Raw genomic sequence first — 27298 nt, forward strand, 5'->3', positions numbered from 1 at the left:
TGGAATAAGAATATTTTACTTTTTAGTCATTATTTTGTGCTTGTGGGTCTGTGCTGTGGGCCTTTTGTTACAGCCTAGGTTAGATATGTTGTCTTTTTTTAGATTAGTTTGTTTTAGCTAAGTGTTTCTCGGTTCGCGATTGAACTGTCAGATCAGCTGTCCAGTTCATCCCACTGCCTCGTCAAGCATTTAACCCTGTAAAACCCAACCCAAGAAAAAAATGGGGAGAAAATTCAGATGTTCTTTATTATCTTACGTTCTAATTTTGCCCTTTAACAAAATGTTTAAAAAAAAAAAAAAAACATAAGAAAGTTGTATATTTATAGATTTTATTAATGTGTGTTATTTTTTTTTTAAAAAAAAATTAAATTTACTAATCAATAAATGACTTCACTTTAATTATTTCATTCCAGTCTCGATGTTACATTTTCGTTTCCCCTGGCTGAGCTGAGCCGGGGTTGTAACATTTTTGTCTGGTTAAAATAGGAATTGCTTGTTTTTTTTTAATGTACTGAAAGAAACAAATCACCATCAGAGAATAAATGTTGAACTAAAATAGATTAAAACTGGAAATTCATGTTGCTCCATCTTAGGTAGACTCTATTACATAGAACACAATTTAAGATCTGTCTCTCCCTCTGTGTTACACCATTACTATAAAGCTAATTCAATCATGTGGCCTGTCCAGTTTGCAGTAAATGAAAGGTACACACTGCCTTCTTTTTCAATCTCTGTCTTTAGTCTGCTCCCATAATTAGATCTTCTTTATCAGCTAAAAGAAACCAAATTTCCAAGGATACCATGAATGATCATCCAACGACACAAACACAACACACACACACACACACACACACACACACACACACACACACACACACACATTATTCTTTAAATGACAAACCCACAGTGTATGAATCTGAATTTAAACTATTGTGGAAACTTACTTCTTGCCAGAATACTCTAAAAGGTTTTATGATAGGTTTAAAGGACAAAAAACTCATTTCAGATTTTACAAATTTAAATAGTTTTTTCAGGTGTTTTTCCGACTTATTTGCATGATTTATGGATGGATTTTATGTCCCAGATTTTGTAAGAGTAACTCTAGGGACAAATCAGCAGAAGTTCATCATAACCACAAACATATTCCAATGAATGTGTTTTTTCCTCCTCCATTTTACTGACTTCTTTCCTCTTCTGTAACCACGACTCTCCTCTGCCAAGATCCATAATGCTCCGCAATTTGTATTACTGTAAGCAAGTCTCTGTGCTTTGTAACCAAAGATGGAAGCTGAGCTGCAGATGTCAAAGCAAAACTTTAAACCTGTTTGCCTCACAATGATGCATCATTACTGAAGCACCCTGCTCTACCATCTGGGATCTTTGGTTGAACATCCTTATGTTTGTTTTCTTCATTTAGTACATCTTTTTCTTTTTTTTACTGTTTTATTTATTCTTTTCAACAGCACATCAATGACACAACATTCAAGCATTGTACAATTCTCTGCTGTTTGTTATATTATTATACACATAAATAAAAAACTTTAGGAAAACAGTGCAAAAAATTAAAAAAAAAAAAAAAAAGATAAATTTGAATACATAAAGCAAATAACTTTACAGTCAACTATGGCAGTTCAGCAGTGAGTTTGGTTTCAGGTTATGATATGGTGCCCACCTTCAATGTTTCCATATATTTCAAAAATGGTTGCCATGTCTTGAAAAACTTAGCAGTTGAAACAATCAACACACCACATCTTTTCTGATTGCAAAAACATCATAAGCTCTGCAAGCCATTGCTCGTGTGTGTGTGTGTGTTTGTGTGTGTGTGTGTTTCCTCCTCAATGTAGCAAATGCTATCGAATTTTAATTGTATTTTGAATGCAAAATATCTGGAGGTATGACTCCAAAAACTGCAGTTAGTGGCTGTTCCATCTTTAATCCCTTCTCTTTTCACTTCTTCCCTCAGGGTCATAGAAGTGCACTCACAGCTGAGCTCAGGGTCAGCTTCAATCTGTCAGATCCTGCAGAGGCCCCATAGTTTAACCAGACCCCCACTCATCACCACAACCGCGAACCAAGCCGTCTGACTGCTGGCTTATCAAAGAGCTCTTTCACATCCCTTGGTGCAGTTTTATACTCAGGGAAGAAAATAGTGATTTACTGGCTCTGAGTGCCAATCCCCTACAAGATTGTTGGGATTTAGAATTAACTTGAAAAAAGATCCTCGGTCCTTCACCTCCCGTCAGACCACAGCCCAAAACTTAGAGCAGTGCCGCACGTCCAGGAATGTCATCTTGAGCACTAAAAACAACATCAAACTGACTCCAGTCAGAGCCATACATCACTAATAAGATGCAGTTAAATGACCAGCCAAGGTAACAGCCTTTACACACCAGTGTTTTTGCTTTCCCTAAAAGTCCCTGGGCATGATATAGATGGAAGGCAAAGCAAGCATTTTATGAATATGCTTCTGTATGCAGCTGTCCCGCTTCTCAGACACCCTTCACCTTCATGGTTTTAGGTTATGTCTGAAATGCCTCAGACTAAGCCAACCGTCCTCCTTTTAACCATGATGCATTCAATTTAGACTTACATGAAACTTTCCAGTGGGTGGAGGAGCGACTTTTTATAAACATTTAAACCAATTCCCTCCTTAAATTAACTTGGACGTTCTCATCACATCCGTCTTAGGCATGGAAAATGAAGTCCAATCACAGATTCAGATGCAAAGACGTTCTGAAACTATACTGTTAACTTTTAAGACGATGTAAGCGTGTACAAAAAAACCCATTTTGTGTCAGGTTTGTGACATTTATCACTAAATGTCTGTTGCACAATAAGAGTCTAATTCCACTTTTCAACAACTCCTCTTCATACTGTACTGCCTCTGTTTAGAAAGAAGGAAAGGGAGGTAGGCTGACTGGGAGCAGGGTGTGTTTGGGGTCCCGTTGTACAGTAATTGGTGTAAAACAGGTGGCACACTGTTGACACTAGAGAAAAGCATGTGAAAAATGTGCCGCTAGCATGCAATCACAAAAGGAAAAGGCTGTTGGTTGACTTAGACATTTAATCACTGTGTTGGGTGATAAGTAGAGGATCAAACGGAGGCACGACAAGCCCAGAATAAAAGGAAGAGCAGTGTACAGCTCCACAGAGGAATTCCTGGTGGATCCATGCCAGGGAACTGACAGAGCTCATAGTCACTCATGATACAAATATACAACATTGAGATGCTTGGTACATCATTAAAATTTAAATAAGCATAATTGTTGTTTTCCTCTATCTTTGCTGTTACAAAGGTGTGTAACATATGACATCAAACTGGACATTTTAAGGTGGCAGAATTACGCCCATTAAAGCAATACAAGAACTGTGATGGGTGAAAGTCTTACTGATATTAAAATAAATGATGTGACCCAGCATCATTCAGCAGGCACCTTTCATGTACAAGACAATTCAAAGTGCTTTACATGAAACATTAAAAGCACTACAGAAAAAAGCATAAAAGAAAATACAAAAAACAAAATCATAATAAAATCATAAATTATATTAAAATAATTAAAAGCAGAATTAAGTAAAAGTTACTGTGCAGATGTCATGCATAGTGCATGCAGAGCACATTGAAGGGGGGAAAAAAAATCGTTTTTTGGTGAAATGAAGCCATGAAGTCCACTTCTTCCATCTCCTGATGCATCACTTAAAACACTGAGACATCATCCGCAATTCTGAGAATCAAATTTCATGAACGTGCACACACAAGCGCACGAGGCGCGCCACAGAAAGGTCCTGTTACCAACTTCGCCCACTCCAAACCACGTGACTCAGGTCCTCCACGTTTCTTTTTTTTCTTTTTTTTTTTTCTTTCTTCTTTAAAGAGTTGCTACCCTGCAAATCATTCCAGACCTCAGACAGAGGTGGTAGAAGATCTCCCTGTGCCTGCTGTGCGACTTCATTCTTTGCTTTTGCACCTTTCGTGCAGAATTATGCGCGAGCGCAACGCAAAGGCTTCACCATTCTGCTGATGCTGCGCTGGAGCGGAGTCCGTAAAGGTGTCTCTTTGTAGCCGACCTGCATGCTGAAAAGTTTTCCAACGTCTTTGATGTGGGGGTCAAGGATGGCTCTGGGCCATAGGAGAGCTTTTCTCGCCTCGGTTTTACTTGCTTGTGTGATAATCTGCAGTCATGTGTCATGTCCCGTCGGTGGGTATCTCTACAACAACCGCTACGCAGGGTGAGTAAAGACCCCTTCATTCATTTCTCAGAGAAAGATGAGAAGAGATGAGAGAGGACGGCGCTGTCCTAAGTATTCTGAAGACATTAATCTCATGTCCTGCCGGAATGAACAAAAAAAAAAAAGGTCTTAATGTTCACCGCAAGAATTCCTGCTAAAAAAAATAAATGTTTTAGTTTACTCCTTGCAGACTGCAGACTCTTGTTGTCTGATGGCGTTTGGATAAGACTGTATAGGAGGCATGCAGTTGCATAGGAGATGCTTGAGTCTACTGTTGTCTCAAGATAAAAAAAAAAAAAAAAAAAAAAAAGGAAAGAGAGGGCTGCAACTTAACTTTCTTTGTGATATGTTTCTATGGCTACAAAAATACAAAGATCTAGTCTCACCAGTGTATGTGACTGGAAGAAGGGTGAATTATTCCACTTTCCAGTCTGTTCTTTGACATGAAATTCTGGATTCAGGAGGAAGCTGGTGCCACTTGCAGAGTAATCTGAGTAAATGTGTAGAAAGCAGGACTGAAGCATGATATTTATGGTCTGTTTCAAAAGCCCCTTTGATGCAGTCTTGCAGGGGGCAGAGGGAGAGATCACCGCTGGAAATTCCCTCCTTTTCTCTTTCGCATCCCTTACATTTGACTTTTTATTCCAAACACTGCAGAAATATTTGGGCCAAATAAAAGTCTGACAATGCAACACTGATTGCACATGCATGAGTGCAACGGCGTGAGCAGATGTGATGCTTGGATGCTCATCACTAGTATGATATTCTTCTCAAACGATGTCATGTCAGTCAGTGAAAGTGCATGTTAGTGTCAGCGGTTAACAAAGACCTGCGAAGAAGAAATGCTGAGTGTGCAAAACGCTCAACTTTTCAGTTTAAGGACCAGCTCATCCAATAAACAAATAAGCTTTCTCCTGTGAGAATCAACAGACTGACAGCTTTATCTTGAATGTGTGTGTGTGTGTGTGTGGGGGGGGGGGGGTGCAAAGCAAAAGTAGGTGAAATATGAGCTCAATAATAACACTATTCAGACACACACACTTTTAAATCCACTTTTCCTCCCCTTAAAAAAAAAAACAAAGAACAAAACAGCAAATACAAAATAAGTCTAACTGTTTATCTTCTATCTGTGCTGCTGCTGCTATGGAGGCTGGGTATATTTTGGCAGTGGACTATGATCACTGAAACAGGGCAGCCACTCATGTGAGACACCCCGACCCTTTTGTTCCTCAAACCTCAGAATTGCCTTCTGCCACATTTCTTTAACGGGGCTCAGCTTCCTGTGAGACAAGTGGTTAAAAGCTATTTGAAAGAAGTGAAATGTGTGAGAGAAAGACGCACAAAAAGAAAGTGGACACTTGTATTTTATAACGTGGCAGGTAACCGTGTGGAAGATGAACTGTCGGTGAGAGATGTCTGTTGGTGCCGTTGCGAGGCAAGATAGGAAGTGTAAACTGCAGATTGAGCATCTATTCTCACAGTTTTTGTTCCAATTATCTTGTTAAATATGACAAAACACCTTTAATTTAACAAATGCACCTTTTTGCAAATGAAGTGAATTTTTTTTTTTTTGCCATTGACTAAATACAATTCGGCTTCATTCCTGATGAATGAAACAATAAAATCCTCAAAATCAGTAAGATTACGTCATATTTTTTAAACTTATCACATATGTTCATCTAGCTGTATGTTTTAATCCAACACACCACATGACGGCTCATCTTTCACTCCAGCATGTCACTGAATAAAGAAGTTTTATTTCTGTTCGAACGAGGCACTTTTACCCAAAGCAACGCTGCATTTTGCAAACTATTTAAAACTATAATTGCCATTCGTCTTCTTGTGAATAAGATTTAAAAAAACGCTAATATTTGCCATTGCTGTTTGACTTGTAATCACCTCAGTAGATATTTGGAGTTGTAACATGAAAACATAGACAACTGCTGCTACTGTATCTGGCAGAAACCTGTTCCAGGTGCTACCTGTCCTGCAGAGCTGGAAATATAATCCTATAATGATGTGTTAGACTGATTGTTCGGCAAAGAGGAGGGGGGTGGGGGGGTGGTGGCCTTGCCATCTATAGGACTCTGAAAGAGGAAACACCCATTCCACCATTGAACATCTGCGATTATAAGTGTCACCTTCAGTTGGCACAAAAGGCCGTTTCTTTACCTGACTCCATAACCCAGATGTTTGTGAGATGGTGTGTGCTCAGAGTAGATCAAAGTGGTCGTAAGTGCTGTAAAAACCCTTTGGGGCATTTTTGATTCCAGTCGTAACCTGATACTTAGCGGAGTTGTGTTGTTTTCCCAGCGATCAAGTCTTCAGGATTACTCCGAGGGATTATGAAGAGGTCCGAGCCCTCAAGAAAATTCTTGGACAGATGAAGGTTGGAACTTTTCTTGCTTTTTTATTGTGTGTGTGTGTGTGTGTGTGTGTTTGCTTTGTTTATTTAAGTGCTTGGATGTACTGCAACCTACAAATTCAACACAAAGATATAGAAATTACATGGGAACCCCCACAGGACACAAAGGCCTTTCCTTTTTTTTTTTCCCAAAGTCATTTGGAAACAATTATCCATGAGCACCAAGAGTAAGAACAGGCTAATTTGCAGTGTTTCAGTTTGCAAATACACACGCATCAATTGTTAGTAAAACCTAAATATATATGTGGAAAGATGCAGAAAACCTAAATGCACAATCTGGCTTTAATTTTAGATATTCAAAAAGGGAGGCTCCGTAAATGTTTTTGTGTATTATTGCTTCAGGGTGTTGCATTTGATCACTATCTTGCATCTAATCATACTTAGTGAGGAATAATGTTAGTCACAGGAAAAAGGGTGACTAAGTTATGTTTAAGACTAGCAAAAAGAGGCACCAGCAGAGTGCAGTGAGCACGGTGCTGCAAGGTCAACCGATGCTGCAGCAGCTTCTATTTGGACAGCTGTGGACGTGTGTTCTTGGTGACTTAGTCACACTGCCATGCCTCCATGCCTACATAAGTCGGAGTTGTTAGTTTCAGGCCACACATTGCATCAAACGCTGTACACTCCCGAACACAGACTCATCATCAACAGAAGTACATCTGTAATGCAAATAGTTATTATTTTGCTTAACTTCCATCCCCCCTTTTTCTTAACCGGTTAGTCCAATTCAGGGTCGCGGGAAGCTTGAGCCTATCCCAGCAATCAGGATTCCAAGATAACTCTATAATTTCTTTTCTTTTACTTTTGCTTTTTTTTTTTGCTGGTTGAATCCTTCACATGATTCTGTGGTGCAGCGAAGGTTGTGTGTTTTGCTTTGAAACAAACATTGGTTGATAGTATTAAAACACAATGAATATTTTAAATGAAATTAAATGAAAATTTTAAATCATCTGTATCTGGATGCAGGATCTGGCCTTGTAAACAGCTTTAATGGAAAATTAAGTTCAGTTTCTCATATGAATCTACTGTAATTTATTTTAAAAGTATATAACTGTATTGTGGATTCAGTGACAAAGGGATGGCTGCAAGTTTTATGTAGTATCAAACTATTTACTAACAAGTTACTATTTCATTGCAAATGGTAAATATACTTGATTTATGTTTTTTTTTTTTTTTTTAGTAATTCCCATAATCAGACAAAAAAAAGTTAAACAAAAGCAATGTGTTATTTGAGACATTTAAAAAAAAAAGCATAATCTAAAAGTATGAAAAGAATTGGATCCACAAAGATGATGTATTGTCACATAAAAGTTAATTATTCCATACTTAATAAAAGATCCTTTGTGGTTTTATCTCTCATTCCAAATACCTCAGGAGCAGAGCACCACTTTATACTGTATTCAAACACACACTGGAACCAGTTTAGCAAGGAGCTGCACTCATGGTATCAGTGGTCCTGTGTGCAGTAGCACTTCCTTTATTCAAATAAATGAACTTTCTACTATTCTGCATTGACTGCTAGCCTACACGTGATGTGTGTACATTTTAACAGTCTTGAGTTGGTGTGTCCATCATTATTAGCTCCTGGCAGACAAAACCACACTGGATAAACCACTGGTCCTTTCTTTGTTGCAGCGCTAGCAGTTAGCTACAGTCTGCCAAGTAGTTGCTTTTCAATGTACCTAGGCTTTGACAGAGTTGGAAAAAAACGTATTTCCTCCTGTGTCCTGGCTATAATAGTAATTAAAATAATAATAATAATAATAATAATAATAATAATAATAATAATAATAATAATAATAATAATAATATGCAGGAAGAAGTGGGATTATAACTTTTTTTTAGCTATTGATGTATTTAAGGGCATCATGTAAAATATGATGACAAACATGCAGTATTTATTTTTGAAAAATCACAACTTTATGAGTTCCTTGGTGATTTATTTCACAAGTAAAAATCTGTAAACCATTTTCAGTGGAACTGGAAATAATATGTTATTTCAGTGATTATTTTTCTTCAATAGTTTTAAAAATACGACTGGTTTTCTCTTAATCAGCTCGAGTCAAACAGCTCAATTTTCTACTTGTAACAACTGATTACACTGAAAATAATTTAAGTAAGTAATGGCTTTTTTTTGGGTAAAAAGTTTTGTTCAAACTAACCCCACATATGTGAAGCTAAGTAAAGTAAGGATTTGCAGGGTAGGTTAAGCATTTGTTAATAAGGCAAATCATGTCTCTCAGGAGCAGTTGGTGACTTTTTTATTGCACTCCAGTTTTTTGGAATATGAAGAAATAAAAAACACCAGTCACATGAATAAAGTTCTCTTTTTTCCCTCATTTGACCAAGTTTGACCACCTTTTTTTACTTGACTCACAAACAGAGGTGCAGCATCACCTCATCTGCCCTTAAAAAAAGTCATCCCTATTTTTTTTTATTGAACGATAACTTTTTCTTCCCTTTTCTGAGCACATCTGTACCACATCAAACAAAGCATCACACATTCAATCATTTATAGCTACCCTGCATATACAGATGCATAAACAAGCAAGAGATAAAAACAAAGCTTTATAAGAACAGACAAATACTTCATCTTTAGGGCTCATAAATTCAGCTATAAACTTTTAACTTGAGAAGTCGTATAATCTGATGAGGGATGGTAAGTGCCCTTTTGGCATATGTGCTTTGGATTTGTTTTGCCAACAGAGGAGCAATGCTCAAACATTCAGGGTGCTTAACCATTTGGAAACGCCATAAAAGTGCAGCGGTAGAGAGTTGTTGATACTCGAGGGCACCAGGCACTCCAGCTGAGAGTTTTCGATCCGGCTCCAAACAAAGCCAAATTAATCTGGTATGCTTTCTGTAAACTAATAAACCAGTTGACACATTAACAAGCATGTGCTCCAGCCTGCATGCGTCTGCCCCCATGCAACAAATAAAAGCCAGATGGGGAAACTCACATGCATGCACAGACAGAGGAAATTTCCAGTTCTACTTAGACCACTGCATGCATCTTGTTCACCTCTTCTTTATTCAAACACTCTATCTCCCTCTACTTTTTTTTTATCGCGGTATCACATGGTGTGTGTGTTTATTAGGCTTAAAAATCATGTTTGTCCAGAGGGCTGTCTGGATTAGCTGGAGCGAACAGCCCCAACTAGGCCCAATAACATACTGAAACACAGGTTAGTTGTTGCTAAATGTGAGGTCACACAGGAGGGTAGAAAGCTGAAGGGGCTAGTTTATTCTGGGCTGTTATTGGGTTTTGTCCCATTAAGGTTGTAGAGCCATTAGCGTCCCACAGATTTACTTCCTCACTTACTGGAGGAATGTTAAACTGTCTAGCTCTTACCTAAACAGTTTAGGCATTATCACAAAATGTTTGACACAGTTTTCACAACTGAAAATAAATTATTTCTCCAAATTAATTACTTAACAATAATATCATATTGTTATTTAGATTCCAGGCAACAAGTCACAGAGCTGATTTTGGATAATAGGTCAAGATGGCTTTCGCTATCAAAAAAATGATTTGGACTTGAATGTTTTGTCAGCTAGATTATAGCAGTTTAAAATATAATGAAGATATAAATATGTACATACTTATTATTATTATATTGTTATTACCTCAATAATTAACATTCATTGTTATTTATCAAAAAGTTGCTTTGATCAATTTTTTTTGTCCACTAGTTGCAAAAAGTTCTTAATGTGTGTCTATGTGATTTTTAGGGGGGGGGGTTTGTGTGTAAACGTAAACTCTAGTCTAATATTAGTCATATGCTTATTGTTGATGCCAGGTTATTGCCAGTTAATGGTGTCTTTACTTCCTATCATGCTTAAACATTTCAAGCCTGAGGTCCCCCAGATGCCCCAAAATTGGAGCTTTTGGGAACAAATGGTGTCATACTGTGCCAAAATGGCCTTTTGGTGACCTTGCTTGCACTACCTGTATGAAGACTTCTCTTTATCTTCTTCACTTTATCAGAGTTCGTCTTTGCTGACACAGTGACACAGTCTACTGTGATTTCATAGATACTTTAAAGGGAAAGTAATCTTCATCTCAATGGTATTTGTATATTTATTTTTGGTGAGCCGAAAACTTCTTGCATTTTTTGGTAAACTCTTCATTTATTCTTCACTAGTAACATGTATTATGATTTCACATCTTAACAAATATTACAAGCGTTCCCTTTACTATAATTCTGAAAGTATCCGAATAGACCATGTAGTTGCAAAAATTCACTTAATTCATAAGGCATATACAGTTTTTGAGCAGAGGTTTAAAAAATAATCACAAGTGTCAAAGGGTTTACGCTTGTCTCATCTACGATATTGATACCGATGCAAATATTAGTTTGTCATTCATATTATGTCCCTGCTAAGCCATTTTATTTTAAAGTGCACAAAAATCTCAATGTTCTCTATGTTATTGCAATATAATTTCATGTTTTATACTTACTTAAAAGTTTTGACTAAACACAATTAAATGTCATACGGTGGTGCAGTGGTTAGCATCACAGCCTCACAGCAAGTAGGTTTGAACCTTGGCTCGGGGAAAGTTTGAACAGTGATCTTTCTGCGTGGAGTTTGCATGCTCTCCCCATGTATGTGGGGGTTTTCTACGGGTATTCCGGCTTCTTCCCAACGTCCAATAACATGCATGTTATTGCATTTAATTCTTCCTAGAAGAATAAAAAGAACCATTCTCCCTGAATTTGTTTGTCTCTTTGTGTTGGCCCTGCGATGGATTTGTGACCTGTTCAAGGGGTACCTTGCATCTCGCCTGCTAGTTGCTGTGATAGGCTCCTGAATTGGACCCTGCATTGGACTAAACGGTACAGAAAATGAGTTATGTTATTTAGATGCTCATCAGTTACTGAGGATTTTTCCCAACATCTTCTGACTAACCTTTGAAATAATTTTCCTCTGCAGTACAGTGGGCTGCATTATGAAAAACACTTGAAAAGCATATGTCAGAAGATTATATATAATGCCGTCCGAGGTGTCCATTATCAGAAATTAATGGACAACGCAGAGGTGAGCATGGACACCTTGGAGGGCATTATCCCACTGATACCATGGTCACTTGCAAAGGAAATAATATAAGATCAATCACTAATGTTGTTTTTACTGTTAAAATCATGTTTTTAACAAGAAGCGGCTGAGCGGACTACTTAATGTCTCTTGTTGTGGTGTTGCAGAGGTAACCGCCGTTGGCAGCACCTGCAGCTTGTTCTGCAGCAGATACTATTGCAACAAATCACCAATGATGGTGAAATATGATAGTGTCGCGGGATGTGTGTGACTGTGTGGTCCAGGGAGCTCAGTGTGTACGTGAACGTGAGTGAGTGTGTGCGCACGGCGAGCTGTCAGGTGATCAAGCCTGAAAGATAAGAGTGTTGAACAGAAGTGCCGCCCCCTCCTTTTAACGGATTCTAATGAAAATATGGTGATTTTCTGAAAATGGCTATTACTTCATAATATGAAGGAAATTGGGGAGGATGTGCGATGGTTGGTTTCTATAATAGCATAAGAAAAATTTGGCTGTGAAAAAATCTAAATGCAAACAGCACGGACGTTTTTAATTCTTGAAGATTGCTGTGAAATTGGCGTAACCACTGGTGCATTATTGCAGAGAAACATGCGCCACTGCAAGGTGACATCAGAGTCGCTCTTTCTCCCTTTTCTACTCTGGTTATTGTTCAACCGATGGTCTAAATTAACCTGAAAAAAAAAAAAAACTTAAAAACTGGCAGATAAGATACATTCATTTGTAAGCATGGGAGCTATTTGACATACCGGTAGTCCTTCCAGATATTCTTTCTGCTTTCTGTTTTGTCCGTTTGTTGCTAACAGTTCAGTTGCCACGGTCACCAACTGGCATTTGAGCCAGCACAATGATGTGGAATTATTGGGCTATTTGACTGAACTCTTTTTAACTGGTGTCTTATATCATTTTTTAATGGACACCCTGCAACCAATCAGAATCGAGTCTTCTCCCAGAGCATCGTATAACTGCAGTGAGTCTACTTGAGAAGTTTTAGCATTTGAATCATTCTGGCGTAGCCTTTCCTTTATTATATTCATCCATTGTTCATACCTGCTTATCCCATTGCAGAGTTCTGGAGGGGTGGAGCCGATCCCAGTAGATTTCTTTTAATAAATGTAATATAGACTATAAATTAAATCATATCCCCACTTTTATTTATGCTGTACGTAAATGATCTATCTATCTATCTATCTATCTATCTATCTATCTATCTATCTATCTATCTATCTATCTATCTATCTATCTATCTATCTATCTATCCATCCATCCATCCATCCATCCATCCATCCATCCATCCATCCATCCATCCATCCCGAAGTTAAGTGTGCAGATTGCACTGGGTTTTTTATCCATGGCAACATGGATAAAGTTCAGGGCAATCCAACACATTATGAAGTTCAGTCTGTCAGACTTAAGATACTTATGCAAGTGCATGTTCACACAGGCTGCAATTATATACATGCATCCGATCACATACTGTTTGACAAAAACAATGTGAAAAAAAATCCTATTCTCTGTTTTAACAAACCTTTAATTGCCAGCAAAGAAAACCCAAACCCATTAAATTGTCCTAACAAACTAGAAATGATTAAGTTGGGACACTCTGATCAAACATACAAACCGCTGTCGAGTATACAAGTTAAGAATTGTCTTGCTCTGTTTGCTCTTGGACAGTTTATTACCATGAAGTCATCAGCTTAAAAATCTACATGGAGCAGAGTAAGAGGGACCATATGGTTCAATTTTGAAGCAGCAGCAGGGAAAAACTATTTTTTCTATTAGAGCTCCACAGTGGTGGAACGCAATACCCCCCCACCCTCCCATCCAGACAGAGACCAGTGGGTCCAATATTTACAGTTCTGCCTCATATTTCATGTCTTTTATTTTTGTATTTAGTGCTTATTTAATCATTTTCTGCTACTGTCTGTATGAGATGTCATTTACATGTGACTTTAGGTTAAAGATTTTTCCTGCATGTTTTTAATTCAGAGTTCTCTGACTTTTTAACATGAGTTCTTACTAATTCCAGCACAATTTCCACTTTGATATTTATCAGTGTGCGCTCTCCATGTAACAAAAATCTTTAATGTGTGTCTATGACATCATGCTTTGCAATGTCACAAATCCACGAGGTCTCGTTTATGGATCAGTTTTGCCTTTGCACATCACTTTATTATGTAATTTGAAATGTCACCTACTTAACAGGTTTTTTTCCCCCTGATATATTTGCTCATTTTAGTCAATGAACCATTAGTGGTGGCTGCATGTCATACCATAATATCCTGAGGATCTTCCTCTCACTTTAAAATCCTGCTGGGTGTTTGTTGTTGCTTTTACCTTTGATCTCTGTTCATTGTGCTGCTTCAGGTGGACTTTTGGCAGCCCAACAGTGTGTCACTAATCCATCAAAATGCCACAGTGGACATTCATGTGAAACGCAACAACACACAAGGTTTGCGTGTCCTCTTAAAGCGGGAAAGAATTGATTATCGGTAAGTACAGAAACAGCACACATGTCTACTCCCTCTCATTTATTTCATTACTCTGAAAGAGTTTCCATAACCAGACCCACATATCTAACACATCTGTTATCCAACAGCCATTGCAATTACCAAGCTTTCTGCAGACGTGAAATATGATTTGCACATGCAGAGTTGGCTGTAGCTTTCATACTGCCTCCAAGCTGACACATGCAAACACACTCAAACAGTATATCAGAGCCCCTTCTTCCTATCTGCTCTGCAAGGCAGCTCTTTCATCTCCCTGCGTCCCCCCTTCATGAAAATTAACATTGAAATGATCTGGTTTTATCAAAGCAACCGCAACTAGAAAGACGTCCATTGTCATCTCACTCCTAAGGAAAAAATTTCAATTCTGGGGATGAGACTAGAGGAAGGTGGGGGGGGGGGGGGGGGGGGGGGGGGAATGGGTGGATGACTGATTGGATTTTTTTTTTTTTTTTTTAGTGGTTTACTCTGCAGTGGACACTCTTTGGTGGATGATTGATGCTTTTAGGGAATCAAGCAGTTTTGAGTCATTTCTGGGTAAAACATGTAAAGAATGACAGAGGAGGAAGAAGTGTAGGCAGATTAGCTGCATATGTGACTCCTGACAAGAGATAACATCATTCTTGTGTGTCTGGAGCGGGAAGTGAAGAAGAATGGGGTTGGATTAGACATAAAATGAGTCATTAAAGAGATAATGTGATAATGATGGTGTGACTTGTGCGCCTGCTGTCAAACTTGTCAAGCACTGATGCAGAAGAGTCAACATTAAATCCAGGTTACCCAACCACTTCCACCACACCTCGTTTATATTGGCGTGACACTACAGTAACCTTTTATCTCATCATTTAAGCAAGCATCTGTAGACTCCACACATGTCCCATTAGATAATTGCTGACTTTAATTACATGTTTATACACTATAAGGATTTTGCAGTGGTTTGCCGTCATCTGCATGTTTGTCTTTCCCTTACACAGGGTGTTTATATCCAATCTACAGAAGGAAATTGAAAAGCAGACGGGATATCGCTCCTCCCGCAAGCGGAGGTCGGAGTCTCAGTATGACTACGAGGTTTACCACTCTCTTGAAGAGGTAGATGTGAAACCAGTCATCTTCCTATCCTCTGCATTTCTCACACTCCCCTGCTTTAACATCTAATGCATCCACAAAATAAGGCAAACTGCTCCAGATTACACCCTTTGTCAGGATGCCTCTCCTGCAGCCTTGTAGCATTGTATACAAACACACACAATTCCAAACACATCACAGATTTAGAGTTTATTTATCCAGGTCAAGCCATGTGAGGAAGAAGAGCTCAGATCTTAGATGTTCTGTACAATACACACCTCTGTATGCCTGAACACACAGACCACTCAGAAGATTTTGTTGATATTAACTCCTCTCAATTATTTTCTACCAAAGATCCAAACCTGGATGTTTGAGATGAACAGAACCCACCCTGAGCTGGTTACTATGTTCTCCATTGGGAAGTCATATGAAAGGAAGCCTCTTTACGTGCTTCAGGTAGGAAAAAAGGCACGAGGAGCACACAGGGGAGAATCAAAAACATTCTTGCCTTGTAAAACTGATGGCGCTTGCATCTTGTCAGCTAGGAAAGAGAAGTCGTCCGCAGAAAAAAGCTGTGTGGATCGACTGTGGGGCTCACGCCAGAGAGTGGATAGGACCTGCCTTCTGCCAGTGGTTTGTCAAGGAGGTTGTATTCATTTAAAGTCTACGGGATTTACAGTTTAAATTGCCATTTTTGCAAGTAACAAATATCTTGCTGTTAGCCTGAATGGTGGCCTTCAGCAAGAAATCTGCGATACGTGAGGTCTTCCATAAAACATCTGCTCAACTTGTCATCCACAGACTTTTAATAAAGAATGAGAGAAGAAATGTCCTTAATAGCTGAAACATCAGACCAGCCATTTATTGAAGCTTCATCCCACCCTTTTAGTCTGAGCTAACACCCTCTGAAGTGAGGGCCAGACCAAACCCAGACACTGACTTTAAGAATGTGGCTCTTTTATAAAACTTGTTCTTCAGACGGGTGGGATTCGAAACAAAGTGAAAAATAATGAGTACCAGAAAGTTAGGACAATGAAAACTTTTTCTGTAAATGCTAAGGACTGTAACAAAGTCCTCCTGTTAAAGCTAGCAGGGAGACAGGCAGGAAGTCGCAAACAGCAGGTAGGTAAGGAGAAAACTATGTGTATGCAGTTAATAGAGAATTCTGGAGTAACAAAGTAAAATAATAAAAAAAAAATGAGGTAGAGGTGGTGGCGGTGCAGCAAGGAAAACACGAGCTCTCAAAGAAAAAACAGATACGTTCGAAGAAAATCGCCACATCCAGTGTTGTAGCGCTTGGTAAGGCAAGAACCCGGTGAAGAGTGGACCACATGCTAAATGTTAAGAAGGCAGACTGAGGTGATCTGCAACTGGTGAGTCAAATCTCCCATTTGCACTACCTCCATGCCAAACAGGAAGTCCCTGAGCCACAAAAAATAAAAATAAAAGGGAACATAAAATAAAAAGCAAACAAAAACATGAGTCCTGACACTTCCCGCTTCACGTGTGGATAAATCACCTGTTGGGTACTTTTCAAAATGTGCTGCAAATGTTGATGCCTTTAAAAAGCTGCATTTTGATTATCTTAAAACTTCCCAGCCTCTCTTTCATTCATAAAGCTTTCCTCCTCTTCTCATGCTCTAGTCCATAGGTGTCAAACTCCATTTCTCGAGGGCCAGTATCCTGCAGGTTTTTGTTGTTTCCATGCTCCAACACACATCGTTGGATCCATTTGATGTGAATCAGGTGTGTTGGTGCAGGGAAACAGCAAAAACCTGCTGGATACCGGCCCATGAGGATTGGAGTTTGACACCTCTGCGAGTCTAGTCCTTCTCGCCAGTGATGCAAATAGAGAAGACCAGGAGGAGTTAAAAGGAGGACAGGATGAAATGTCCCTGCTGTGGATCTTTTAGTGAAAAACCAATGTCAGTTTAATAAAGTGTTGTGTGGATCAGCTGCATCTTTCCAATTTTTGCCGGCTTGTTGCTCCTCCAACAAACTTCCTCCAAATGTGTTTTAGATATTGAGAAATCCTTCAAGATGTTTTGCTTAAATTGATTTTAAGGTCACAGGCAAGAAAATGAAAAAGAATCGAGACAAGCATGCAAAATGCAGTTATATTAATAGATGAAAAAGTCATGGTTTTAAAGGCAATGGAAAGAAAAATTTCTGTAAGAGAATAGCATCAAATTAATTTTGAGAAATTTACATTTTGACCTTTGATGCAAGTAATAGTATTCAAACATGAATGGTAAAAGAAACATGATGCAGTGACTGAGGGAGTCCACTGGAGGTCAGAGTGCCATCTTTTCTTCAAGGCTTAAGCACATTAACCTTGGCCTCGGTGTGGTTAAAGAGAAGGTATAATCAGCATTATCCCTGTGCCCAGATCACCCATCCAATCCTCATTTGTAGACAGAGTATTAACCTGCTTCACAAATGCTTTCAAGGAACTGCATTAGACAACAGGAACAAACAAAAATATAACTACAATATTGAACTCCAAGTCATCTTGTAAAACTCACAGCCTAATGTGCTTCATCATGACTGTTGTCATTTCAGGCTGTCAGCTCATACCAGTTTGACTCTGTGATGACACGACTCCTAAACCAGCTCAACTTCTATATCATGCCTGTCTTCAATGTAGATGGATATCGTTTCAGCTGGACCACGGTACTCTTAGTTCTGCACACAGATTTTGGGATATTTTGATAACAGTGAGCAGAAAATACTTATATAGCTGGAAAGCTTTAGCAGGGAGATGGTATTGTGATCGCACAGATCTTATCTTTATGTACATTTGCTTCTGAGGAAAATGATGCAAGAGTCTGTTTCACTACTGTCGTCTATAAATCCATCAGGGCTTGTGTGTGATTAGAATTGGGGCCTGAAATGTTATTTCTGTAATATATGTCAGTAAAGTTGCTGAGTTTGATAGTAAATGTCAATTTTTTTCTGCAGGATCGATTCTGGAGAAAGACGCGATCCAAAAATCGTAAGTTTCACTGTAGAGGAGTGGATGCAAACAGAAACTGGAAGGTGAAATGGTGCGGTAAGTGTTCTGAAATCAAAGAAAAATCCGCTGAAATCACATCGACAACATAACCGCACACGCTGTTAACAATTTGACAAACTAAATTCTTGCTGTGGTTTTCATTAAAAAGTGTAAGCCAGAGATAATGTGTATGGTGACATTATGTGTGATGTTATTAAGTACGTTTGTGTGTGTGTGTGTGTGTGTGTGTGTGTGTGTGTGTGTGTGTGTGTGTGTGTGTGTGTGTGTGTGTGTGTGTGTGTGTGTGTGTGTGTGTGTGTGTGTGTGTCTGGGGGGGATCCTCTGAATCATCATCATCCCTCCATGGGTCAGATATATGGAAATTAAAGTGAGATAAAAGACAGGGAGTGAAAATATGTGCTGGATCCTTGAGGGAAATTATTTGACAGGTTAGCATTTCTGGATTGAATTAAGAACTTTTCTCAAAGCGAAACTCACTGCAAGTGACGAGTTTGAGAAAATACACAGTGCGAGCGGTTATGATTGGTAAAAACACAATAATTTTCTGTTCTGAACAGGATAATGATGGGGGAAAAAAATCATGCCTTGTTTGTGTATGTTTATATAGGTGTAATATACATGTACTTGTGCAACATATATAGGAAATTTACCACGATTAGACAAGTAAAATGTCATTTAATGTGACAGTAATGGAAAATGTACCAGTATTAAATAAACTAAAAATAATCATTCATCTAAATTGTATTCATGAGCATTGTGTTAACTCTTTTGTCTTAAGATATCATTTATTTCTAGAGGATTTTTCTCTTGCAAATGGAACCGGTTTTTTTTTTTTTTAAATAAACCACTAAGAGTCAAGATCCAAAACTGGGATGCTGTCTAACTTTTTGCATTTTTCACTTATTTCAGATATTACTTTAAGAAGTTTTATAATGCTAAGTAAGATATGTAAAATATCAGCTTTGAGATTTCTACAGTGCGATTTGATCTGATTATCACTGATTAAGAAAATAGACTTTGATAGATCAGGCAAATCATTTCACTTCACTTATGTATATGTAATTTCTACATTTTTTGTGATTTTCAAAACAATTGCATGAATTTTTCTTCTCTGTGTCGGTTTAGGCATAAATGGTTAATGTGTAATCTTGCAAACAGGCAGACAAATGGTACAGAAAACAGTTTCATGAGTGAACGGAATATCATATCCCACACAATTTTCCTCATGTTACAAAATTAGCTTTGCATTCAGGCATGATAAGGAAGTAAGCCCTGGCCTGATTTAAAGAAAAACACTTAAAAGATTTAATAAATACTCAAGTAAATGAAGAATTTCTCTACAATAAAGTTCATGCATGTTCTTGGTGTTTAGGAACATCTAGGGACCTCAGAGAATGTCAAAAATGTTACGTTTGTTATCCTTGCCTGCTGTTTTTTCCCTTATTGAATCTAACAATGATTGCATGCACATAAATGTAATTGACCACTTTCAACAATAGATTAATTTCTAATTATTAATGTTTGCATATGAAGACGCTCCATTCTTTTCTGGAATAACATTAGGGTGAGAACTATTTTACAGTCACTGAGCAAAAGTTGAAAATAAACACCTTTTCTTTTATACATTATGCATGTAGTTTTGTCTGCACTTATAAGGAATGATAGAGCTTTTTTCCCTGTATAAACTTTAGGTCTTAAAGCCCTATGGATCCTTACTTATACTGACTCTTTCTAATGGCACATCTGTGATGTGTTTCACCACAGTTGCTACATTTCATGTCTATATTAGTTTTACTTCACAATATTGTTGCCCATCTCAACACTTGGTGCTTGGCAATGGTTGCTTGGATCCAGATGAAAGTACTTTACAATTTTTTTTTATCATATTTTTAAGATTAGAAATATGAGCAATACATTCAGATTTTTATGATCCAATCTGGTGTTGATTTTATCTTCATGTGATGCTTCCTCTTTCCTTCTCCAGATGAGGGGGCCTCCTCTCACCCATGTGATGACACATATTGCGGCCCCTTCCCTGAATCTGAACCTGAAGTCAAAGCTGTTGCTAAGTTCCTGCGCAAGCACAAGAAGCGTGTGAAAGCATACTTGTCTATCCATGCATATGCACAAATGCTTCTTTACCCATACTCCTACAAATATGCCACAATCCCTAACTTCAACTGCGTGGTAAGACATCCATGGATTAATAATCCCAATTAGTTTTTTTTTTTAATCCATCTGTCACAGGATTTCAACTACATGAAAATGTTCAGTACATCATTTATGTTTTGTAATTCCACTCTTTAGGAGTCAGCAGCTCAAAATGCAGTGACAGCCTTGTATTCTGCGTATGGAGTGAGGTACAGATATGGACCTGCTTCTACTACTCTGTGTGAGTTGTATTTTTATAACCAGGTTTTTTTTTTTTTCCAAATACCAAGAGTTATAAAGTCATAACTGCATCATTTTGCATGATTTCTTACTTTATGCTAGTAAGGAAATGAGCTCTAACTCATAAAGTTGTAAGAAATCACAGTCTTGAAATGATGCAACATAGTTTAACCTTGCCTTTGGTGTTTTCCAGAGGGGCATCATTTAAATGCAGAAGTGTATATGAAACATCTTGCCTAAAGCCAAAGCTGTTTATAGTCAGGTGTCATCATTCTCAGGTTTCTCTAACCTCCGCCCTCGCCACACCCCCTTTACAGATGTTAGCTCTGGCAGCTCTATCGACTGGGCCTACAGGAATGGGATCCCCTATGCGTTTGCTTTTGAGCTGAGAGATACAGGATACTTTGGTTTCCTCCTCCCTGAATCGCAAATCAACCCCACCTGCACTGAAACCATGAGAGCTGTAAAAGCCATCGCATCAGGTCTGCTGAAGAAGTGTGACCCAGACAGGGAAAGATTTCCATATATATGAGCACAAGTACACAAAGCCTTGTACTTCTTCTGACATTTCATATTCCTGTTAGATGTTATCAGCTGAAGGACAAAATTGGATTGTTTTTTTTTTGTTTTTGTTTTTGTTTTTCTTTGGTTTGTTCACGTTATTGTTTATTTCTGTGAGAAATGATGGTGGTCGGTACAAACTGTTAACAGGTATTAAATTATAATGTGTTTGTTTTTTTTACAGTGAATGGTAGTCGTGAGCACTTGCCATTATTTAGCAGCACTTTTTTTTGGTAAAAGTAGCAAATATTACTTTCAAAAGAGCGTTTTACTAAACAACCAGTTTAGGACTGTTTTGATTAGTATAACTCTCTTCAGCTGTTGTGTAACGGTAGTCAAGACATAATAATATGTAAGTGATTCATCTTCATTATGTCTCGAGTAGGCATGAAGACATGATGAAGATCAACCCTCTAAGCTCCTGGTCTACAATTTGGTGGAAGTAAATTTGCAGCAACTTTAATTAAATTCTTTTTTTAAAAACTGTGGTAATAAACCTGCCTGAGCCATCTCCACCAATTGGTTTGGTTATTTAAAACCCAAACTATGTGTTTGATATAAAATATATAAAATTACTGTTTCTAATTTCCCCTGCGATGGACTGGCAACATGTCCAGGGTGTACCCCGCCTCTCGCCCGAAGGCTGTTGGGATAGGCTCCAGCTCCCCCCACGACCCTTACTCGGATTAAGCGGGTTCAGAAAATGAATGGATAAATGAATGTTTCAAATTTCAACCATTTCACTGTTGTTATATTATTATTAACTTCTGTTCAACATCTCAACCATTTGCTAAAAGAGATTTATTCTGTTTATTCTTGTCTAAAACAAACAGAAAAACAAAGAGAAATATTTTCCTCTGGCCTTTTTGTCAGTGTGAATATTAAACAGTTTGTTAGAAATTTTATCTATGAGGAAACAAAAAGTCCTGCGATGGACTGGCAAGCTGTCCAGGGTGTACCCTGCCTTTCGCCCTAAGACTGCTGGGATAGGCTCCAGCTTCCCTGCGACCCTGAAATTGATTAAGCGGTTAGGAAAATGAATGAATGAATGAATGAATGAATGAATGAATGAATGAATGAAGCAATAAGTCACAAGGGTCAGGATGGAGTTCAATCTTATGTCAGGAACAACAGCAGAACAACTTATCTCCCTGGGGCAAGAAAAACAGGAGATTATATAAAAAGAAAATGACAGCCTACCTGTACAAACTCCTGGAGGACAATAACGACTGAAAATGGAGGTATAAGCTAGGTGTGGTCACTCAGAGGGAGGCAAGTAGCTACTTTGCCCTCAGTCCAGGTTTTTTATAGAGAAACCGTCCTCCACAAGCTAATCCCTGAATGACTGGAAGATGCACCAATGAAATCCTGGGGCCTGCATACCAAAAGCTACATACTTAGTCATAGTAGTTATAACATAAACCTGTTTTAGTCATTTTTTGTTGCTTTTTTGTGTATTTATCTCACCAGGTTCCAGTTTAGCTTTTCAGTGCAATTAAACATTGCCTTACTTATTGCAAACATGTTGTACATAATATGTTATTGCCAGACATTTCTATTGATATTTTGTTACGATGGTTTATTTCATTGGTTCAGAGTGGACTATATAGATGTTGATTTGTCCCCTCAGTAGCTTCCTGCATCATTGCTCAGGTACAAATAAAAGATAGTGTCAATGTTTACTTGTGACTGGTTGTGTGCTTTTCATAAGTGTATAAAGTATGACCTGAATAAATGTTTTATAAAAGTCAGTAATTTAGCATCTTGTCGGCTTTTTATGCTGTGTTTTGGTTATTTACTTTTGTTTCTTGCAGCAACTGGCATCACTGGAAGTCATTTCATTTTCCTGCTTTTAGAAAATTGCAGAGAAAAAGGTGAGGTGTCATATTTTTAGCCCTTATTTGTGCTCTAAATGTTTTGAACACAAGTCCACGGCTATGTTTGATAATAAACATTAGTCTTGACAAGTGGCATTTGTAATAATATGCCACTTGTCTTTTCTATTTTAACAATGTTGGGGTGTTGAGTGCTTGACTCTTATTTATGGATTTAGAAAATGCTTGGAACTGATACGCAAGACAGTCCAAAGTAAAAGTGAACTATGCCGCCCACAGCTGCCAAATCTGTGCTGTCAAAGTGCCAGATTTCCTGGATGTATTTGCTGTTGGACTCTGTTAAATGTTACTCAAAACTTCCTTACAATATATATATATATTGTATATATTGTATATGTGTGTATATATATATATATATATATATATATATATATATATATATATATATATATATATATATATATATATATATATATAAATATGTATATATATATATATATATATAAATATGTATATATATATATATATATATATATATATATATATATATATATATATATATATATATATATATATATATATATGTGGTCCTATTTTGAATAAATTGGAAAAGGAAGCAGAATCAAATAAACAGGTTTATTTTACGTTTTAAATGGCATACTTTGAGCTTGGTGTAAGGCATATATAGTGTATTAAGTGTATTTCCAAAATAAGCATCAAAAAGTAAACTTTTTAAGGGGCACAGGATTTTTTTTGTGTGTCAAAGGTATGCATGGTGTATTTAAATAGTAATGTCTCAGAGTCCAAGTCATGTGGCTCGTATTAACGCATTTTGAACAAAATAAAAAATCATAACTCAAGTTGAATTACCTATAAACTAATTTTACCGACTATAGAACTAAGATTAAGCAACATCTACACATTGGTTCTTATTGTTTCAATGTCAAAGTTTATTCTTTCTTATTTTCTAGAATAGACTACTGTTAAACTTGTGTCCCCCGCTGATTCTCTAATTTATCATTTACCATTCTTTATTTTATCATAATTTAACATTTTCAAGGACAAACTGTAGAGCTCACTACTTTTTCTAGTTATGGAGCTACAGAATTTGATGATAATCGATTATCATCAAATTGATAATCGATGATAATCTTTAATCGATTCTTAAGATATATTTATACCACCTTTGTTCTTTTTCTTTTTTTTTCTTCTTCTGTATACGCTCATAATAATCACGAAAACTTCAAAGTAATTCAAATTTTATTATAACGGTTTTTTAAAAAAAATCAGATTGACTATTTTCTATGCAAAAAAGTATCAAAAAGTAAACTATAAAGGGCACAGTACTGTTTCCGCGTCAAATACCTTTATTCATTTAAATAAAAAAAGAGGAGGTTTGTTTGCAAATGCACTTTTTCCAGTAGCTTCATTCATATAAATGTATAGGAAACAATGCATTTGTCCCCACATGACTGTAACATGGTTCATGCTTGGACTTGCGAGCAGCTCGCCTCCCTCTCCCTGCTGCCTCACTGCGGCCGTTCTCAAACGTACGTGACGTCGTTTCCTCTCTCCAACATGGCGCAGGAGGCAGGTCGTTAATGGCAATCTGAGGGATTTACCCCACCTTCTGTGTTTATTTATGTTTGTCTGTCAAGGTTTCTGTGGCTGACATTTGTAACGGAATACATCTCCATTCGAGGCGGCTGCAGCCTCCCTTGGGACCGAGCACACCTCGCTCCAAATTCCGGTGCGACATGTATGAAGGCAAAAAGACGAAAAACATGTTCCTTACACGAGCTTTGGAAAAGATCCTGGCCGACAAAGAGGTGAAAAAGGCTCACCATTCACAGCTGCGCAAAGCCTGCGAGGTGGCACTCGGTAAGTTGGGCAGTTTTAGCATCATAGTGTTCCTGTCTTTGACTCATTGATTTAGACACGTCATGCACCCTTTCACTTATTAACCGGGCGACAATGTCGCAGTGTTCGTCAAAGGAATATATGTAATATTAATCACAAATATGATCTTGATGGGGATATTATCTGTTTATAATAAAGCGCAAAACCCTGCATATAATTTACGTGGCAAGAGCTCGTGGAAATGATTCCGTGTAAAACACGGAAATGGTGCAGGAGGGGTGGGTGTTTGCAACAACGATGCTGCGAAACTAGTAGCGACGCGAGAACAGGCCAAACATTGTCCAAAAAACTAAGTTATTCTAGGCTTTGTCATCTTTCAACACCAAAATAACACGTCTACAAGCTAGACGTTTTCAAGCTGAATAAGTATTTATTAAAACAGCGCCGTAAAGGTGCGATGTTTGTGTCTCTTCCTGGAACACGGTGGACGTGGACCCGCTCGGTCATCGAAGGGAGTCCACCTTGTCCTTCATAGTTTCTATCATTCGTTTACAAGATTGATTAGGTATTCTGTATTTTAGTTACACCCTTAAACTAAAGGAAGTAAACTGAACAAGAGGCAAAAAGTGACTGTGGACCGAAGCACGTTAAATGTAAAACTGTCATTCCTCTGAAATTAAGATTAATTTCCGGTCCTAACTAAAATAAAAGTACGCTCAAAACACACCTGATACTAAAATTTACAAGTATGCGAAACCTATTAAATTGTATGTAACATAACACATAAAAGATTAATTATAAAATATTTTATAGTCTTGAGACATGTTGTTTTCTTCTTCCAAGGTCACTCCAGTTCCTGACATATAAGCTGGGGGTTATTTTGAAGCGGCCACTGTTAACATCCGGTTTTGGTGTAGCTGCATTTGCTAGCTTTGTGAGCGTATGTTAGCAGGTGTATTTTCTCAAAACCTGACTCTAGGTGACTGCGTATATTTGATATAATTTTAAAGCAGATTTGACCAAATAAATATCCACATTCCAACCAACATGAAACTGAATCTGAACTTTATTATAGTCATACTTTCTTTAAATACATGGTTATTAAGACCTAGTTTGTGACTTTGAACAAGCTGAGGTTCCTTGAGTAACACGACACTGCAAGAGAAACAAAGAAGTCCATGTCATGGACCAGCCAAACATCTTACATATCCTGACAGAGCTGCCATTATCCTTGTGCTCGGCAGTTGCAAGGTTGTACAATGACCAAGGAGGCTAAATACACCATGTATCTTTGCCAAGGCCTGATCTGATGTTTTGCTAAACCATGCCACCCACACATTTGATGTATGCCTCATTATTCTGTATTGTATGTACAGATAGAAAATACTGAGCACCAGAGGAGGCCCTATGTTTATGTGCTTAAGGAGAATAGGATTTGGATTGTACTGTACCACTTATTTGTGAACAGATAGTTTTATTTATTTGAACTTTGGAGTCTGAGCATGAGAATATCAATTAATTTTATTCTCATGTGACAGTTTTTACATATTGCTGGTGAATTGGGAACTCACTCTGAAGGACTCACTCTTTAAGAAAAGAAGCTACAACTTTAAGCATGATCTATTGTTGATCCTATGCACAATTTTAATCATCATGGCCTCAGCATCATAACTGTTGTTTTGTTATTCACTATTTCTGCAGAAAACCTCACATGTTTTCTGAATACTAAATAGCATCAAAACAGGCTTCTTAAAATTCACAAGTTAACTTTGAGTTTTAGGATGTAGTGTTACTTTCAAAAGGCATACATTTTATGGTGGCAGCAGCAGTTTTAGGTAATACTGTTTCAACACCGCATCAGTTGAGTACAACAATTAGCTCAATGGAGCAGCATCATACTCAGAACCCACCAAATGAGAATATCTGCAATGTTCATGCTTTGCTACAGTGGTAGTGTATATCTAAAACAACTGGGTGACCCAGTATACTGAGTGACTTACATAATCCCTTCCAGCTCCTGGGACTTTGAGACATCTCTAAGAGAGTGCCTTTGTCAGTCTCATCTTTGCTGTCACTGAAAGTCTTCCATTTAAAAATGGTTGCGGTTTAAAAGCTTGTGTTTGTGTCATGCTTTTCATATCCCAAACAAAAGTGTCTGGACGAGTTAAAAAGCTTTATTTCATTGCCTTTGCTGGAGACTCCATCGTCATGGCTCCCACTCTGACCTTTTTCCTGGATTATCAAAATGTCACCCTGTACTTTCACAAGAATCATAGTTTCTCTCATGCTTCAAACTGCAGCAGTAGCAGGGTCCTATTACCATTGGATCACTCAGTTGCCTTCTTTGAAAGGAGCAGT

At 37.8% G+C, this 27298-nt stretch overlaps 2 protein-coding genes across 3 annotated transcripts in view; both read left to right on the forward strand.

Moving 5' to 3' along the window:
* Positions 1-4111: 4111 nt before the first annotated feature.
* cpa6 (carboxypeptidase A6) lies at positions 4112-21216 on the forward strand (the record flags this gene model as incomplete). Its single annotated transcript, XM_079259837.1, has 11 exons — positions 4112-4227; positions 6541-6616; positions 14073-14197; positions 15187-15301; positions 15632-15733; positions 15819-15923; positions 17840-17950; positions 18239-18329; positions 20278-20480; positions 20601-20685; positions 21002-21216. 11 exons carry the CDS (start codon positions 4112-4114, stop codon positions 21214-21216), a joined length of 1344 nt encoding a protein of 447 aa, XP_079115963.1.
* Positions 21217-24767: 3551 nt separating this feature from the next.
* The window catches only part of arfgef1 (ADP-ribosylation factor guanine nucleotide-exchange factor 1 (brefeldin A-inhibited)), a 53785-nt gene continuing 51254 nt past the window's right edge, over positions 24768-27298 (forward strand). For both annotated transcript variants that reach the window (XM_079260045.1, XM_079260046.1), the window contains exon 1: positions 24768-24961. In XM_079260045.1, coding sequence (XP_079116171.1) covers positions 24838-24961 — 124 coding nt within the window. In that variant the 5' untranslated portion in view covers positions 24768-24837. The remainder of the gene's footprint in view (positions 24962-27298) is intronic.

The sequence above is a fragment of the Telmatherina bonti genome (assembly GCF_933228915.1).
Source record: "Telmatherina bonti genome assembly, chromosome: 20".
NCBI lineage: Eukaryota > Metazoa > Chordata > Actinopteri > Atheriniformes > Telmatherinidae > Telmatherina > Telmatherina bonti.